The sequence below is a fragment of the Lactuca sativa genome, chromosome 5 (assembly GCF_002870075.4).
Source record: "Lactuca sativa cultivar Salinas chromosome 5, Lsat_Salinas_v11, whole genome shotgun sequence".
NCBI lineage: Eukaryota > Viridiplantae > Streptophyta > Magnoliopsida > Asterales > Asteraceae > Lactuca > Lactuca sativa.
This window is the reverse complement of record NC_056627.2, coordinates 248,168,635-248,180,364: the sequence shown is the minus strand read 5'-3', so window position 1 is coordinate 248,180,364 and position 11,730 is coordinate 248,168,635. Positions and strand designations below refer to the sequence as shown.

The 11,730-nt window shown below is 39.3% G+C and overlaps 2 protein-coding genes across 2 annotated transcripts; one reads left to right on the top strand and one right to left on the bottom strand.

The window, feature by feature from the left end:
• The first annotated feature begins 1,033 nt into the window (after positions 1-1,033).
• LOC111878029 (ras-related protein RABD1) lies at positions 1,034-3,320 on the top strand. The gene is made up of 8 exons (XM_023874543.3): positions 1,034-1,193; positions 1,279-1,351; positions 2,071-2,118; positions 2,241-2,288; positions 2,448-2,519; positions 2,596-2,751; positions 2,870-2,973; positions 3,072-3,320. Exons 1-8 carry the CDS (start codon positions 1,180-1,182, stop codon positions 3,163-3,165), a joined length of 609 nt encoding a protein of 202 aa, XP_023730311.1. The 5' UTR covers positions 1,034-1,179; the 3' UTR covers positions 3,166-3,320.
• A 474-nt stretch (positions 3,321-3,794) lies between these two features.
• Positions 3,795-5,461, bottom strand: LOC111878002 (ras-related protein RABA2a). The gene is made up of 2 exons (XM_023874506.3): positions 5,112-5,461; positions 3,795-4,543 (listed from the first exon to the last, which is right to left on the bottom strand). The coding sequence occupies exons 1-2, from the start codon at positions 5,274-5,276 to the stop codon at positions 4,061-4,063; spliced, it is 648 nt and encodes a 215-aa protein (XP_023730274.1). The 5' UTR covers positions 5,277-5,461; the 3' UTR covers positions 3,795-4,060.
• Positions 5,462-11,730: the final 6,269 nt, after the last annotated feature.

Genomic DNA, 11,730 nt, shown 5'->3' with positions numbered 1-11,730 from the left:
GACACTAAGCTTCTCTTTAAAATTTTGCATAAAATTTTTTCCACAACAACACGGGGAAGTGATCAACCAGGTTAATACGAATGTAAGTTACATAGAAAACCTAAATATCACCAATGTCTACTATAAACAAAATTAATATATCAAAATATACAACAAAATATATTTCAATTCAGATAATAATTTAAAAACGAAATAATAAGATTAAAATGGTGACACATAGTTATGAGTTAGAGTTACCATATAAATTGATTCTCCCAAATGCAAATTTGAAATAATTATCCAACATGGTATATATAGAAAGATACCATAATTATGAGCTAATCTTCTTAATAACGTTAGATATGACTCGACTGTAATCTCTAAGCCTCAAGTTTTTTTTGAGCCGTAACGACCCATATCATTTGTAAAACGTGACTTAAGACGATAATTTTGTATATAATTAATAATTTTATGTATATTTTCTACCATTATTCATTTTTATATACATATTGTTAAAGTTTGATAACAAATACAAGTCTCGGAATCATGTTTTAGAACCTAAAGACGACATTTATTATTATTATTATTATTTTATAAATTGATTTGTAGATAAAATAAGAGGAAACCTCAGAAAAACCCATTGTATTTTCATTAAATGCTTAAAAAACGATTATATTATTTTTTAGCATACTAAAACCCTTGTATTTTCTAAATTTCATATTTAAGGTTTCTGACCTCACAAAAACCTAATCTATTTTTATCAAAGAATTCAAAAAACCATTATATTATTTTTTAGTGCATTTAAACCTCGTATATTTTTTTTAATATAATGAATTGTAACATTAGAAACGTTAAGAATGGAGCGCCGAATATTTTTGACTATCTAGCACTTACCGAGCTCAGTGCTTTAAATGATACATTTTAAAATATATAAGAATTTGAACATGCAAAAAAAATAATATAGTGATTTTTTAAAAATTTTTATGAAAATATATTAGGTTTCATAAGATTATCAATTAAAATAACTTACAAGTTTCAAAACGAAAATCCATTCTCCAAGATTAGTACGAGTGTTGAAGGCGTGGGAGAGCATACCTTCTATAATATTCCCTACGATTGTTGCTTTTTGTTGACGTAGAAACAAACCCTCAAAACCTCACTCCAATCATCATCAACACAAGCAAATCCGCCATAGCAGCAATGAGCAACGAATAGTCGGTTTCTCTTTCTCCTTCTACTTTCTCGACCTATGTTTCATCCCACTCTAATTTTCCATTTTTGTTTACTGTGATTTTGTAGCGATTATCTCTTCAAACTCCTGCTCATAGGAGACTCTTCTGTTGGAAAATCATGCCTTCTTCTCAGATTCGCTGTATGAATTTCAACTGATTTCTTTACTTAGTTTCATAATAATTCCCCCTCTCCCCGTTCTGCAATCAGTTTCTGGATGAAAGTTTCTGTGTAGTTGACCTCCTTGGTTTTTTGTAAAGTTGAAGGGTTTCTTAATTCAATAGTTTTAATGTTTTCGGTGTATATATACATACACGCACACATATATTATGTATGTATGTCTATGTATCCAACTTCTGTATTTGCACATTGGTGTTGCTTAGTTAGATCATCCACTGGTTGATTTCTCACTCCTTCTGTCTAACCAATTAGGGAATAATTAATTAGGAGAATGATTTGGGAAATCTATCATCATCTTCGACGTTTTCGAAATTTAACATCTTCGATTTTGGCATATTTAAAAATTGCATTATTTTCTGAGTTATTAATTGAATTTCTTTGTAATATCTACCGATTTGCTCTTCGTTTCAGTATGATTCGTTGATTCTATTGATTTTGTTCCACAAGATGATCTTATATCATCTCGATTAGAGGACATTTGACTAATACTCCAATAATTTTGCAAAACCACGTCCTTGACATTACCATATTAGAGTTAGTATCATCTTTACAGGGTATCATCGTATTGAATGTTCAATAAAATGACTGGAAATGTTGTCCATGTAATTAGGGTAGGCATGCTTTATGCCTGAACACACTTTTTTCTTCAGGATCTTATGGTGCTTGTCCTCTTAATTTCAGGATGATTCTTATGTTGATAGTTACATAAGCACCATTGGAGTTGATTTTGTAAGTGTTCTCTCTCTAACTCTTTATGTGTATGTATATGTGTTTGCGTTTACATTATCACACTATGATCAAGACTTATTTTAGTTTTTGAGGTCTGCTAAAATTACAAATTCATGCTTCAGAAAATTAGGACTGTGGAGCTGGATGGGAAGACAATCAAGCTGCAGATTGTGAGTATTGTTTCTTGCACATCCTCTTGGACTTTAAATATAGTTTATTTCAAAAAATCATTAGGCCATAGTCACTTTCATTAAATTTATCACTGTTAAATAGATGAATATTATGTAAATGTAATATTATTTTTTTATAAAATCTTTCTCTTGATACAGTGGGATACTGCTGGCCAGGAGCGGTTTCGTACTATAACAAGTAGTTACTACAGAGGAGCACATGGGATAATCGTAAGAATTACTTTTAATGATTTATTAAAAGTTTCTGAAAAAAGCTTCATAATACTTTCATTGTCATTCACTACAGATTGTGTATGATGTCACTGATATGGAGAGCTTCAACAACGTGAAGCAGTGGCTAAGTGAAATCGATAGATATGCAAACGAATCAGTCTGCAAGCTTCTTGTAGGAAACAAATGTGATCTTGTTGAGAACAAGGTTGTTGACACACAAACAGCCAAGGTATTAAAGCATACTTTTATAAAATTTTGGTTCCATTAAGTCATTTTATCTGTATTGAATAAAAAAGGAACACCAATATATAGAGCTTAATGGATTAAGTCATGTATTGTCCCTTCAGGCATTTGCAGATGAGCTTGGGATCCCTTTCCTTGAGACCAGTGCAAAAGATTCGGTCAATGTGGAACAAGCTTTCTTGACAATGGCTGCTGAGATTAAGAAAAAGTAAGACTAGTAACTATGAGCGGAGTTATTGGAGGGTATTTTAGTCTTTTTGGTTAGAGTTTGAGGTTTGGTTTTCTAATCTTTGTTTGAAATTACAGAATGGGTAACCAGACATCAGGTGGCAAGAAGTCAGGAAGCACTGTTCAAATCAAAGGGCAGCCAATTGAGCAGAAGAGCAATTGTTGTGGTTAATATTGTATTTTGGATTTATGTTGATGCTCAAAGGATGTAGTATGAAATGACTTTTTTCTCCTTGTAAAATGTTGCAGACTTTTAACCAAACCCCTTCAACTTCTTTGTGTTATCTTAGCTTTAACTCCTGTTAAATCTTTGACAACACTTTTCCATATCAACTGTCACATGATTTGATTGCATTTGTTACCAAGACATGACTCACAAGTTTTCTTGGGCCATTTTAATGATGATGATGATGATGATGATGTCATTTGCGTCTATTGCATAAATGAGTGTTTGAAAGCTGAGTCTCTATGCCACATTGTTCCACCTTTTTCAGATTTAAAAAATAACACTTTTTTGTATATTTTAAATCAGTATGTTCCAATCTGATGCTAGCCAAACAAACCATAATATGTTATGTATTGTTGTCTATTATATGGTTCTACAGTCTACACAAATTAAAAGGGATATTGTTAAGGCCCTTTTTATCTTATTTCATCAGTTACTATCCTGAAAGTTGTAAATAAAATGCATCTAAGCATGAGGGTTGTCACAAATAGCAAAATAAATGTTGGAATTTTAATCAAATCCTTTTACCTTTCCCACAAATACAAACATAACCAACTTTATGACACCACAAGGCATTAATCAAAAAGGGAACACTTATATATAGCTTATCGAATTACATTTTGTCAATTGTCATCTTTAAGTCCAAGTAAAAAAGAAACACCTAAAATGCAATGAAGATAGAATACATGAATTCATTTGTAAGAAAATTGAAATCCAAATAGAAATCAACTACAATCCGTAATGTACCTCATGCTTAACCACACAAAAACCAAAAGGAGAAAAAAAAAACTCACAATTCAACAAGACAAAATCCAAACAAGTTTCCAACCCAACAAAACAGTCATGAGGATGAACAACAAGTCTTCTTGGTATTACCATCCTGTGCTCCAACAACAAGAGTCTCACCCTGTTTAATGCTAGAAGGTCCAGACTCTCCACCAGATATAGATTTCTTGCTAATAATCCTATAAATCTCACCAAGAATCGTTTGAAAAGACTTCTCAACATTTACAGCTTCTAAAGCAGATGTCTCAATGAACGAAAGCCCTTCTCTCTCTGCAAAACTTTGAGCATCTTCTACTGCAACAGCCCTAAGATGTTTCAGATCTGTCTTGTTTCCTATAAGCATGATCACAATATTCGCATCTGCATGATCCCTCAGCTCTTTCAACCACCTGCTTACGTTTTCAAAAGTTGTTGGTTTTGTTACATCATACACTAAAAGTGCTCCAAGGGCACCCCTGTAGTAAGCACTCGTTATTGCTCTGTATCTTTCTTGCCCTGCTGTGTCCCAAATCTGAGCCTTTATTGTTCTTCCTTCAACCTGAACACAAGAAGCTAAAATTCATGATATTCTGTTCATTGTTGATTGATAGACATGATTAAACTTGCAGATTATGTAAAAACCTACGATATGAATTATGATCACAAACAGAAGAGATGCGTAGTGGCAATTTTAAGGGCGGATCACTATCAGGTTATATGCCTTTGATCTATGGTCAACAACAATTTTCAAATAGGGAAATCAATTACGATTAGCAGTTTATGGTGAAACTTTGGCAATGGAATTACATCATCCAATTCTGAACACGGATCATGAACTTGAGTAGAATTTGGTTTCTAGATTCAGTTGTTTTACGGGAACAGAGATCGATTGAAAGCATTACAAAATCATCAACATAAGCTTCATATAATCTGGATCTGTAAAACTTCATATCGATGGGATCAAATTGCACATAGATACAAGTTAATAAGAATGCTATGTGTCTGAGGATCATAGAAGTATAACTTAATGAAGCAAAACAAGAAAAAGAGCAAGTGAAGTTTGGGATTGAGATTCAATTACGTAAATAAAGGAGTGATATAGCTTTAGAAATAGAGAGAGTGCTTACTTGTAGGGTACGAGTTGCGAATTCGACGCCGATGGTGGATTTGGACTCCAAACAAAACTCATTTCTGGTGAATCGAGAGAGAAGATTGGATTTTCCAACACCTGAATCGCCTATCAACACTACTTTGAACAAGTAATCGTACTCCTCGTCTGGTCTCCTTGCCATCTCCTTAATCTTCTCTACACACCGATCCCCGCTTCTCCCTCTCTCTCACACACTTTCGCTTTCGCTTTCTCAGTCAGTCACACACCTTCGATGTGGAATCGGTTGTCGAACGATATACGCGACGAGAAATTTGAACCCAGAATCAAATCAAATCGAACTGTTAATTTACAAAGACGGTCCCCTGACTATTGATTCTGATATATGATAAATGATTGATTTTAATGGTGTTATGCCCAAATTACCCTTCAGCATGTGCAATTAACCATTTTACAAGACATACCCCATGATTAAAGAGTTTATTCGTTAAAATGGTCATATACAAATAACCGTATATAACAAAAAGTTAAGTTGTATTATAAGAGGACCATTTAACTTTAAACAAAAGGTCTATGAATTCATAAAGTTTCTTTTTCCAAACATCATGTCTTGTGAATTTAATTATTTTTCGCAATCTAGACATTTTCTTTTACAAAATGATGTCAGCCTTAGACATGAAATTAAAAAGACCACATAGCCAGTTAGTCACATGTATGTGTGACTACACCTATGGGCGGATCCCTTTAGGTGTAACATTCGAAAAACTCAGGAAAATTTTGAACTTTTAAAACATACTTAAAATCACTATTGTTTAAAAATCGTTTTCAAAATAAGTTCAACATCAAAGAGACCCCAAAATCGTGAAATAAAAATATGAGGAGGTGCACGATCATTCCTTCGCCTTCTGACGATCCTCGAAAGTACTTGAAACATAATCCAAAACTGTAAGCCCAAAACTATAGTGAGTTCCCCCAAAATATCAAAACATCACAAAACAAAATAGCAACAGAAAGCAGCATGCATACAAAGCCTTCAACCTGACTAGAACACCCTACCGACCTTCAGTCTAATTGGTACGCCCTCCAGGCCTTCGGTCTGACCGGTACGCCGCCTTCGGCTTTCAGTCTATTCGGGACACCCTAGGTCTGTTGGCCTTCAGCACAAAGTAGGACCGCCTCAACCCACATATAACATAACAACATATATCATATCAAGTACTAGCTAGCATGCACAGTCAGTCAAACAAATCTAACAGATCACTAAGCATATCATTATTCTACAATCGGAATACAGATCTAGCAGTTCCCTACACATAGCATCAGACAATAACCAGGGTAACAATCTAATGGGCTGGCCTTGGTGCCTTCAACCCAGTAAGTATAGTGAGGAAAACTCATCTCACAAGTAGTGTTGAACTAGTAAGATCAAACTCCAAATCTCAGCTCCGGACTCAAAAGCCTACAACCACCATGTGACAATTTCTATCAAAACTCTGAAATACCCAAAATGCCCTCAAAGGTCAAACTTTGTCCACCATTGTCAAAGTCAAAGTCAACAGTCCATGTTGACACAACTCGTCGAGTGCACCTACCAACTCGTCGAGTTCCTATAGAATTCAAAAAGTCGGGAAAAACCCCAGCCAACTCGCCGAGTTGGCTGGAAAACTCGCCGAGTTTTACCCTCCTACACATTCAGTCCTTTTTCATCAAGTCCAACGTTTCAAGATGTAGATCTAGCACCCAAGAGCTGGAAAGTCACGTAAAGTTGCCAACTTTACGTCCATGCATGCCCCAAAGAGGCTCTAACTCGCAAGGAAAGCTTATTAAGGGATCTTAAGCATGAAAGAGGCCTAGGACTAAATAAAGTTTGCAACTTTAAGCCAAAAGAGGACATCAAACGTCCAGATCTAAAGTGACAACCCCATGAACAATCCAAAAATGAGTAAAAAATGACAATAAATTTCCAAGAAAGAGATCTAGCAAATAGATGAGCAAGTTTTCGATTTTTTTACCTCAAAAGAGTAGCTAAACTCAAGGAGATTATGGATCTATAGCTTTCCCTTCAAGCTCTTTCAAAATGAGACCAAAAGAAGCCACTTTTAAGCTCACATGCTCAACTTGGTACAAGATGCACAAATTCTAGGGTTTCTGGACAGACGGGGCGGTTAGGGATGCCATCAATGGGACTTAAGGCCTTTAAATAGGGTGCAACACCCTAAAAATTAGGGTTTCATATTCAGCCACAAACTTGTCGAGTTTTCCTCTCCAACTCGATCGTCGAGTTTGTCCAAAAAGATCCGCAACCCAAAAGCTTTCAACACGTCGAGTTGAGGCCATCAACTCGACGAGTTCCAAGGAATATTTGCCTTTAATAAAATTTTCATACATGGGAATTAGAATGTTACAACTCTCTCCCACTTGAACTAGGCTTCGTCCTCAAAGCCTGCTGTGGTGAACAAATCCGGATAATGCTCCCGCATCTTGGCCTTCGGCTCCCAGGTCCACTCAGATCCCCTCTGATGCTGCCATTGTACCTTTACCAAAGGTACCTCCTTGTTACACAAAACCTTTACATTCCTTTCCAGAATAGCCACCGGGCTCTCAACATAGTTCGGGCATTCATCAACCTGAATGTCATCCAATGATACCACTGCATCCTCGTCCAGTACGTACTTTTGCAACTACGAAAAGTGGAAAGTGCTATGAATCTGATTGATCTCTTCTGGAAGATTTAATGTATACACAACCTTGCCAACCCTGGAAACAATCCTGAATGGTACGATATATCGAGGCTCCAACTTCCCCCTCTTCCTGAAGCGAATCACACCTTTCCAGGGTGCTTCAGCAACACCATGTCACTGACCTGAAACTCCAACTCAGATCGGCGTCGGTCAGCATAACTCTTCTGTCGACTCTAAGCATTCTGCAATCTCTACCTGATCTGTTGAAACCTCTCTATAGTCTGAAGAACCACCTCGATCTGACCCATGACCCTGTGACAAACCTCCCCTAACAGACTGGGGTACGACATCTCCGCCCATACAAAATCTCAAAAGACGGGGGACCAATACTGGAGTGGAAACTGTTGTTATAGGAGAACTCTGCAAGAGGTAGGTAGGAGTCCCAACTCCCACCAAAATCAATGACGTAGGTTCACAACATATCATTGAGAGTCTGAATGGTCCGCTCACCCCGACCGTCGGTCTGCAGGTGATAAGTTGTGCTAAAATACAACTTCGTGCCTAGTTCCTTGTGGAACTTCTGCCAAAAACGGGAGGTGAACAGAACATCACGGTTTGAAATGATAGAGAACCCCATGGCGAGCAACGATCTCGTGAATATACACATCGGCTAACTTATTAGCCGATGAGCTCTCCCGAATTGCCAAGAAATGGGCACTCTTGGTCAATCGATCCAGGATGACCCAAATAGCATCAACACCCCTCGATGTCTTTGGAAACTTGGTGATAAATTCCATCGAAATCTGTTCCCATTTCCACATAGGAACCTCCAGAGGCTGCAACTTACTATGCAACCTTTGATGCTCGACCTTGACCATCCTACAAGTCAAACACCTCTCGACGTACCAGGCAATCTCCCTCTTCATGCACGACCACCAATAACTCAACCTCAGATCCCGATACATATTGGTGGCCCCCAGATGAATAGAAAAAACGAGACTTATGAGCCTCCTCTAACACAATCTGTCTAACCCCAATAGACACAGGAACCCACTGTAACGACCCAAATTTTACCACGAAAATTTTCATTTTTAGTTGATCAAACAAATACCATAATCCATAGATTTTCAAGCCAATTGTTTTCCAATTCACAATTATTACAAATTCATTGTACTTTCGAAAACATCAGAGAGTCCCAAACACTCAAAAAGAGAGGTAGAGTGCGCGCCACGTCATCACGCCTTGCCCTTAGGCTCCGAATTACCTGAAACAATCAAAAACCTGTAAGCAAAAAGCTTAGTGAGTTTCCCAGAGCATACCACACACATACACAACCATATATCACATATCCTGTCGGCTATAAAAGCTACACACACATCACGTAAGCCATGCATACATGAAACCTGAGAGAATGCCATGGGCTACCCTACATGGTCTTTACCTAGGACTGCCATGGGCTCCCCCACATGACCTTACATCCAATGCCATGGGCTACCCCACATGGTCTTCACCTAGGACTGCCATGGGCTACCCTACATGGTCTTACATCCAATACCACGGGCTCCCCCTGGGGTCTTCATACAAAACATGCAATCACATTACGAAACACAAAATGTCTAACACACATGTCACAATCACATAATGGGATGGCTTTGGTGCCTTAGACCCATAGGTATGGTGAGAAGACTCACCTGTCACGAATGCTGAACTGACACTTTGCGACCAAATATACCCCACGAGCTGCTCCACTCAACTGCCTAAAAAGTGTCATACAATATCCAGTCATTTCCCCAAAGTCAATCCTGGTCAACTACAGCCAAGATCAAGTCAACAGTCCATGTTGACCCTAACTCGCCGAGTACAACTAGTGCCTCGCCGAGTTTCCCGGGATAACGTCTACTCGCCAAGTCATCGAGGTGACTCGTCGAGTTCACATGATCTTGATTGATAATCTAAGATCATTCGTTGAGTTTCCTTGCTTGCCACTCGACACGACTACGAACATCCAATAGATGGGGAAATCTCACTTGACTCGCCGAGTTGTTCCTTCAACTCGTCGAGTTCTAGGTAATCTTCATTCGGCTCGCCGAGTTGCTCATCCAACTCGTCGAGTCTAAGACAATATTCATCAGGCTCGCCGAGTCGTTCATCCAACTCGCCGAGTCCATGCCTGCCTTCATATGACTCGTCGAGTCACCCTCTGCGACTCGCCGAGTTCTATCAGATCTTAGGCCATACAGACTCTTTTGAGCCATGCAATGCTTCCAAATTACAGATCTAAGCTTCTGAGGCATGCTTTCCACGTAAAGTGGCAAACTTTACGTGCATGCAAGGCTTTAAGGCCCTAAAATAGCAAATCTAAGCTTGGAATGGAGTCATACACTAGAGGGGAGGCACAAGCTAGGCACAACTGATAACTTTATGCATCTAAAGACCAAAAGGAGTCCAGATCTGAAGTTACAACTTCAGATCTTGGATTAAACACAAAAGCCCTTTCTTAGAATCCATGCACAAGAGGGTTTTGGGTGGATATGAGCCATGGAACAACTTAATACCTACAGAAAGTGCACCACAGAAGTAGATCTTGAATCCCCACGAGTCCTTTTCTTCCTCTAGCTTGCTTCCTCAAGTGTTTCCTTCACCAAATCCCTCCTTCAAGCTTAAAATCACCAAGAAACACACTCACACTCAAATCAGGGTTTTTGGGAGGTAAAGAGCTGTAAGGGGGGGGGGGGGGGGCTAATGACCCTTTAAATAGGGTGCAACTCCCTGAAATCTAGGGTTTCATCTGCCAGCATCTACTCGTCGAGTACCATAATGGACTCGGAGAGTAGATCATTAAACTTCGCGGACAAATCCGCTACTACTCGACGAGTAGGGAGGCCAACTCGCCGAGTAGGTTCTCAAAAACCAACCCAAAATATCATTATCAATACCTGAGGATCAGGGTGTTACAACTCTCCCCCACTTGAATTAGGCTTCGTCCTCGAAGCCTACTGGTCCAAACAACTCCGGATAGAAACCTCGTATTTCATCTTCCGATTGCCAGGTCCATTCAGAACCCTTTCGGTGCTGCCACTGTACCTTTACCAACTTCACTTCTTTGTTTTGGAGCTTCTTCATCTTCTTGTCTAGGATCATAACTGGTCTCTCGACATAATTCAGACTCCCATCCAACTGAATTTCGTCCAAGGATATGACTGAAGACTTGTCGGCAACACACTTCCAGAGCCGAGACACATGGAAGGTGTTGTGGATCCGACTAAGCTCCTGTAGGAGCTCTAAACGATATGCCACTTTGCCCACCCGAGCTATGATCCTGAACGGTCCTATGAACCGGGGCCCTAATTTTCCCCTCTTGCGGAACCGGATAATCCCTTTCCAGGGTGACACCTTTAGTAAGACAAAGTCTCCTTCCTGAAATTCAAGGTCTGATCGCCGTCAGTCCGCATAACTCTTCTGGCGACTCTGCGCGACTCGCAATCGGTCCCGCACCTGCTGAATCAGTCCAGTGGTCTCTAGTACCACCTCCGTGCTCCCCAAAACTCGATGTCCAACCTCATACCAACACACTGGGGTCCTGCATCTCCGTCCATATAGCATCTGAAATGGTGCTCGGTCGATATTGGCATGATAACTGTTATTGTACGAAAACTCTGCCAGCGGGAGGTACGTATCCCAACTCCTTCCGAAATCCAGCACACATGCCAGCAACATATCCTCCAGTGTCTGGATCATCCTCTAACTTTGGCTGTCGGTCTGGGGGTGATATGCCGTACTAAAATGCAGCTGAGTACCCAGTTCCTCGTGGAACTTCTTCCAAAACCTAGATGTAAACCGAACATCCCTATCTGAAACCACTGATACCGGCACTCCGTGCCTAGCCACCACCTCTCGAACATAAATGTCCACCAACTTCTCTGCAGATATACTCTCGGAGATTGGAATGAAGTGAGC

Excerpts from the sequence above, each read along its gene's own strand:
- LOC111878029 (XM_023874543.3), top strand. Across the intron at positions 2,520-2,595 it reads GAGGAGCACATGGGATAATC|ATTGTGTATGATGTCACTGA; the intron begins GTAAGAATTACT and ends CATTCACTACAG. Across the intron at positions 2,974-3,071 it reads GCTGCTGAGATTAAGAAAAA|AATGGGTAACCAGACATCAG; the intron begins GTAAGACTAGTA and ends TTGAAATTACAG.
- LOC111878002 (XM_023874506.3), bottom strand. The coding sequence starts at position 5,276 with ATGGCAAGGAGACCAGACGAGGAGTACGATTACTTGTTCAAAGTAGTG. Across the intron at positions 4,544-5,111 it reads TCGCAACTCGTACCCTACAA|GTTGAAGGAAGAACAATAAA; the intron begins GTAAGCACTCTC and ends TCTTGTGTTCAG.